Source organism: Gavialis gangeticus, unplaced genomic scaffold (genome assembly GCF_001723915.1).
Source record: "Gavialis gangeticus isolate Ggan-Ray unplaced genomic scaffold, GavGan_comp1, whole genome shotgun sequence".
NCBI classification, from domain to species: domain Eukaryota; kingdom Metazoa; phylum Chordata; order Crocodylia; family Gavialidae; genus Gavialis; species Gavialis gangeticus.
In genome coordinates, this window is record NW_017729032.1 from 248169671 (window position 1) to 248176826 (window position 7156).

General features: G+C 47.5%; 1 protein-coding gene across 1 annotated transcript in view; it reads right to left on the bottom strand.

Annotated features, from left to right (window-relative positions):
* ILDR2 (immunoglobulin like domain containing receptor 2) overlaps positions 1–7156 on the bottom strand; it is a 60208-nt gene that overhangs the window by 45803 nt on the left and 7249 nt on the right. Inside the window, exons 2-3 of the mRNA XM_019523906.1 lie at positions 1537–1869; positions 6–52 (exon numbers count right to left, since the gene is read on the bottom strand). Coding sequence (XP_019379451.1) covers positions 6–52; positions 1537–1869 — 380 coding nt within the window. The remainder of the gene's footprint in view (positions 1–5; positions 53–1536; positions 1870–7156) is intronic.

A 7156-nucleotide genomic window follows, 5' to 3' on the forward strand; every position in this document is an offset into this window, starting at 1 on the left:
TAATAGAGTCCACTGTCTCCCCACATCAGCTTCCCAATCTGCAAATCTGCATCTGAAAGACAAAAAATGTGGAAGACAGGGCCACCACTCAATTCCACTCCAAGAAGCAAAGAGCTGAAAGCGCTGGATCCAGCTTCAGCTCCAGCTTCAAATCCTGACCTCTACTCCCAGCCAGCTGTCACCAGTGGGAAAAGAGTTTTGTTCCGTGGGTAGTTTGTTTATTAAATCCTCAGTTAGTGCTGTGTTGAAAGGACAGGCCTCCTGTGGATAAAGGGACCAATCCTTTTCTCCACTAACTCTGTCAGGTGGATTGAAGCTAGAAAAAAAATAACAAACTCATCACCCTTAAAACTGATCTCAGTAATCTATGGAGCCAAATGGAGAACTAGAGAGCAACTTGAGAAAGGGCCCACACAGCGAGCACTAGGGCAAACCTTCTATTTCCACTCCCTTTGCCTCCCAAAGTGTCAAGGGCCCTGTTTCCAGATAGCATTCACACCAGCCAAGAAGACCTTTGCCACAACTTTCTCTGGAGCACATCAACCTTACACATCAAAGACTGTCAGGTAAAACTACCCATTCCCTCCAAAGGCTGAGTACGCCACCTCCACACTGGGCATGTCTACACAAGGCACTACTGCAGTGTGGTTACTGCACGCTTATTTAGTACTTGATTATACACAAGTACTAAATAAATGTGCAGTAACGAGTTACAGCACAATAGCGCCGGCAAACATCTTTTAAAGTGACGCCACTGCACAATAGCCTAATAATACTGCACAGTGTCTCGTGTAGACTGAAGGTCAAGGGCCTGGCTTCCCCATCCACTGAGGGTCAAGGGCCTGGTTTTCCCTACTTGCTGGATGACCTGTTATGTCATAAGGGATGACATATTTAGGATTTCTGGTCTCACAAGACTTCATCTAACAAAAGGATGAGGGAAAGCTCCCATCTCCCCAAGCAGATTCCACCCAAGTGAAATCTCTTCCTTTCTTCCCTGCAGAAGGAGTGGCTTTGCGTGTATATGGACTTGGCTAGTAAAGCCCAGAACTGAATGAACTTGAAATACTGCATTACTACACTCCAGCATTTTTGAAGGACAGGAAAGGAGACTGCTTGGAGAGTTCATGACGGGGAATGGCCCAAGCTGTGGAAGCTAAATTCTCAACCCTCACAGGAAAGTTTGATACTTCCATATCAGGGTTTGGGCCCACTGATGTCAGCAGCATAGAGAAGCTCAGGAGCAAACAAGCAGAGAAGCTGAACACTCCTCTTCACCTAGGAACAAGTAGCTCTTACAGGTCAGGGTTTGGGCCCATCTCTGAGGAAACCTCAGTGAAAAAGGGAGAAAGACTTAACTCCTCCCTCCAGCAGAGTCAGCTGTTTGAGTCCAGAGGTGTTTGATACAAGAGCTGACATTTAGCACCCTGTCCCAGGAGAAACCATTAACTAAACAATTCCCGTCAGCTTCTAGCATTCGTAATTGCCAAGTAACAATTCCAAACAATACCAGAATGGCTAGAGGAGCAGAGTTACCGTGGACTATGGTGACATCTCTTCCTTTATAGAAGTCCCCTATAGTGACCGCAGACCCTTGCTTGGAGGCCACGACACGGACCGTCCTCCTGCTGTCCACGCAGTCCAGATAGGGATCCCACTCCAGGTTCCTCTTGCTTACAGCCTGTAAACCCGAGGTGGCCATACCCAGGGCTTCCCCCATACGATCCTGGCAGTAGGATTTAAACCTCCATTGGACCACAGCTGGCTGGCTGGAGGATGTAGAGAAGTGGCAGCGAAGCAGGGCAGGCTGAAACAGCATGGCGACCTTCTTCTTATCAGGCATCCTGACTTCCAATCCCTCAGTTGCAGCTACAAAACAGAAACACAAGAGTCACCCCTCTGTACAGCACAGACAGCATGTTTTAGGGTGGTGTCATTCTCACACAGTCACATAGATTTAAAGTGATCACCAGATTTCACATGCTCATGGTATCCCCAAAGGAATGTCAGCATGGGGGTTGGGAGGAGGGAGAGAGAGATTGATCTTTCTGTGGAAGCAGGTCACTCAGAGTGAAGCTAGAGAGTCAAATGTGACATTTTTACACTCATGTTTGTACAGAACCTAGCACAACAAGGTCCCAGTACATAACTAGGGTTTCCAGGCAATGCACTAATACAAATAATCAATAATAAGGACAGAGCTTGGTCAACTGTAGTGCTTGTTCACAGAGGAATTCACAAGGTATTTCTAACCATGAATATAGGAACAGTCAAGTGCAAATGAATATTATGATTGTGGTAAGGACATTAAAAAAGGAAAACAAAAAGGTGGATAAGGGAAGGTGATACTTGCAAGGAAGGAGCACTTTGTGGACAGGACAGCTTCCACTGAGAGCCAGATTCTGGTCTCACACCAGTACAGAGCCACTGGCTTCAATGGAGTTACTCCACTTAAGCAGTAGCATAACTCATGGCAGAATCAGGCTTTCACATGTGCAAGTGTTTTTCAGCTGTTTTGAGCCAAGCCTCAATACAGGCAGATCCAGATCACATCACTCCTGCCCCAGCTGGAATGTAGTCTGGTGTGGGAAGGGCAGAGAGACGTGGCTAAAACTCTCAGACTTTTACATTGCACAGAAACCGATGTCTTTCAGAAGTTTCTGTGTCCATTATCTGCCAGCTGACAGAAGAGTTGTGTCCTCTCTTGGCCTCAAACATCAGGGCCAGACACACGGGAGTGAATTGTACGTGGGACTGCTACTGACACTTTCTGATTCTGTAGGTTAAGGTGAATCTGGTTAAAGGTGCCAACCGACAAGGAATGAGGGACGTGTTCTAGTTATCCACAGCATGGGGAGCAGCAGAGGCAGTCCAAACTTCCCACACGTGCCTCATTCCTACAATGCAGGGACCACCTCTAGGAGTTACCTTGTTTCAAAAGGCATTTGCACAGTGCCATTAATAAATGCAGTTCTTTCCAAGGACAGGTAAGGTAAATCCCCTGCTCTGGATGGCTTACACAGTAAAGGAGAACACACCCAGAAAAACATTTCAGGAGGAGTGCCAAGGGGATTGATAGTGATGAGGGAGAGTGGGCAGGGATTGCTTGAAGAGATGGGTTGTAGAGAAAGATCATAAAAGACAGCTTAGAAGGTATGAGGAGTGTTCAAGTCATAGTGCTTGGATCAGGAAACAGATAAGGCCAAGAGCGAGTAAGTGTAGGTACAGGGAAGAAAAACAATGAAGACAAGCACAGGGAGCAGAAGGTTGAGCACAAAGAAATGAGGCTAAGAAGGCAGGAAAAAGGAGATCTTTATCATCCTCAGTTAAAGCAATTTCAGAGACTGGAGAGGGTTGGGAGTTAGCTCCTGGGGGATCAAGGAGACACGTGGAGGAAAGGAAGGGTATGTCTATATAACACAAAGCAGCACCACACAGAGACACCCAAGCTAGCTCACTCAGCTTGGGCATCAGAAACAGTTAGCTGCAGCAGCATAACTAGGGTGAGGCAACTAGGGGCAGCAGCTAGTGCCACAGCCATACAATCACGCTGGCAGCAACCAGAAGTCACCACCACCTCAGTTCATCACACCTGCCTGGGCAGCTGGCTGCCTTGCTATGCCTCTGGTTAACTACATTCCCATCAGGACTAATTAGCCTGGGAAAAGCACTGCACTTAATACACCTATATTGCTTCCAGTACCTGGACTTGAGCATTCAGTGTTAGCCTGTGCCGTATAGATACTTCAGAACAGTGATTTTCAACCAGTGGTCCATGGACCCCTGAAGGTCCACAGACTATGTCTAAGGGGTCCACAAAAGATTACTATAATCAATCAAAAGTATCTGAATACCCACGCTTATAATTCAAATGGGTCTGCACCTCCATTTGAAATTGCCAAGGGGGTCCATACCTCTGTTCTAAATTTATTAGGGAGTCCTCAAATGAAAAAAGGTTGAAAACCAGTGCTGTAGAAATGAAGTCATCAAAAGTAAACCACACACACTGAGACCTGGACAATAAAAGGCTACAGCAGTAAATAAAGGAAGAAACCTTCTTTCATTGCAGTGTCCTTAAGTTGGGTAAAGCAAGCTGGTATTTGATACGAGAGGGCAACAAAGCAGAAGAGATGGTCAGGAATAAGACTGGGAGTGAAGGGATAGGTTTAGAAGCAAACATCAGAAATCTCAACATTAGGAGCAGCAGTAGAGCAGTGGCAACCCAGAGTCGTTTCTATTCTCAGGGTACAGAAAAAAAGCTTGAGAACATAAAATTAAGCACCCTCTACAGGGTCAGGTACAGACATGAGAACAACCAATATATATAATTTTTTAAAGTTTCAAGCTTTTATTCTGAAGATGTTATCGAGATCCAGCATGCAAAATTTATTTAGTTTATTGATCTCTGCAGACTGACACCAATGAAGCCAATTAATGCCATTTTTTGAGAAATATAGGCACAGTACAGTAGGCTGTTCAGTCCTATTTCACATTCCACAGAAGCAGATGCCTTTCAGAAGTCCCACCACCACACATACGACATGCTGAACAGTTGTATGGTGTTGGTGTATGGTGAGCAGCTGAGGCTGAAGATCATGCCTTTATATATTACCTCATTTCTGAGTAGGGGAAGAACCCAAACCCATGATCAAGGACTTCCACAGCCCATTGGCAATGCCTGGCACCACCCCACTGCTCTGTAAAGGAACTGCGTGCTAGCTACACCCAATACCAAAGCGTGAAATTAGCTGATCTGGTGACTTAATGTTGCTTTACCAAAACAGATAAAACAATGACTCTGCAGACATGGCAAACAGTTAAATCTTTCCCTTATGGTGAACTTAAGTACTATGCTTCGTAAACAAAGCTGCTTTCAGCTAACTTCTTTTCCCTGCACAGCCCCATCTCCTGTTAAATGAGATTAATGAGTCGGACAGGCCAGGGACCGCTTTAATAAATGATTAGCAAAGCTTCAGCAAATTTTTATCTGACTAACCACTCACCCTCCCATCTCAGTGCCCACTCAGAAAAAGCAAACTTGTGAGAAGCTTGTGAGAAAATACGGGAGTTCTGTTTCCACCGGAAAGTGTATGGGAGGCGTATGGTAAGCAATCTGGCATCTTCCACACAACATCCAATTGCTTTTCTGACATACGCCTTTACACTCAGTATCTAAAGACTACACACAGAAAGCACAGTGTAGTCTCTGCATTGGAAAGGTCTACTGAAGCCTAAATATCTTTACACACACACACACACACAAAGTTGAGAAATTAATTAAACGCCTGTTATTGCTGCTGCCAAAAAATTAGACTCTATTGACTCGCTATATTACAGCAGTATCCATCAGAAAGCCCAACAAGATGCTAGAGATTAAAACAAGCTGGTCCAAACCGTATAAGGATCAGTGTAGCCGCATTTCAATTACCACTGCCCATTTAGCTTTCCTTAACTCCAAAAGCACACTGCTGAACTTGGAATGATTCATAAAGCAATAGCTGGGCAAAACACCCTCATGTGACTAATAATACAGAGTTCAGAAACCTAGGCTGCTTGGAGTAAAAAGCAGTATGTGAAAGAGATATTAAAAAAGTGATTAAAGCTTAGTCATGACAGACCTGTTGAGCTCCCATCTAACTTAGTACAACTAGTACTAACGGTTGACTACAGTGAATAAACAGAAAGAATAAACTTGATTCTTCACCCAGACAAATTCTCAAAAATATAAATGTCCCATTCTCTTCTTATTTTTCTACTGCAGCCAATTCTTGTGATTTTACTGAGTCTCACAGTCATGAACTTTTATTAAAATGCCCAGCTCCTAGCCAGGGATGGGGAGAATACTGCCCGCGGCATCCAGCTGGCCAAGGGATTCTATTTGGCCCGTGGCGGGTCCCTCTTCTCTGCCCAGCCCAGGCACAGGGGGCAGCCCAGGCCATGTTACGTGCAGCTAGTCCCACTACTCCCAGGCATGCAGCAGGGTGAGGACAGTGCAGCGGCCAGACTCAGGTTCCCGGCAGTGGCTCCTTCTGGCTGCCACTGCCTGCTGCTGCTGCCACCAGTACTGGCCCTGCTGCCTGGGTAGCCTGGCCCATCTCTGTTTCATCCACTGCCGAGTGGGCGGGTGACTGGGATCTTCATCGAGACTGGCCTGGGACCCCCACAGGCAGGCCATGCTCAGCTGGATGGATGGGAAGAGGCCATGTGGAGACTGGAAGCAACTTCTGGGAGTCGGGCAGGCTGGCTGGGACGGTGACAGTGCGGGGCCAGGACCTGGGACAGATTGTGATCTGCTCTCCACATGTCCCTGCCTGCAGAACCAGCACCTGTTAAAGGAACAAGTATGGAGCAGATCACAGTTCTGCCCTGGGCCTGGGCCCTGGCCCCACACTGTCACTGCCCTGCAATCCTGGCCACAGACTTTACCCTGCCTGCCCATCTCACTCCCAGATGTCCCTCCCCATCTGCCACAGTCCCATCCTATCCACCCAGCTGAACACACTGTGCCCATGGGGGTCATGGGCCGGTCTCTATGGAGACCCCATCTGCCCTCTCCATCTGGTGCCCCTGGCAGTGGGTGCAGGGCAGACGGGCCCAGGGGCTGGATAGGATCAATTGCCCCCCACCCTTCTGCACCAGGTTGTCAGCACCCCACACCCCACCTCCAGCCTGCAACAACTTACCAAAACTCCTTAAGTGGCCCTTCAGCCCAAATAATTGCCCACCCCGTCCAAGAGCGACGATTTAAATACATAGGGGGTAAGAAGAAGGTCCCGGGTAATGTGGGGCCCTTGCAGGACGCGTTGGGAAATTTGGTCATCACACCAGACGACAAAGCTAACACGTTTAATGATTTCTTTGCCTCCGTCTTCCTAAGTAGGGGCCAGAACAGCCACCTCCCTGCTGGGCCCCCCTCGGACCCGGGGGGAGGCACACCTGGGCCAAGGGTTAGCGAGGATTTAGTTAGGGAGCTTCCGGAGGGGCTGGATGTATTCAAGTCAGCCGGTCCAGATGATCTCCACCCTAGAGTTCTAAAGGAACTGGCTGAGGTCATTGCAAGACCCCTGGCAAGGCTTTACGAGCACTCGTGGTGCTCTGGAGAGGTACCGGAGGACTGGAAGAGGGCCAACGTGGTTCCCATCTTCAAAAAAGGGAG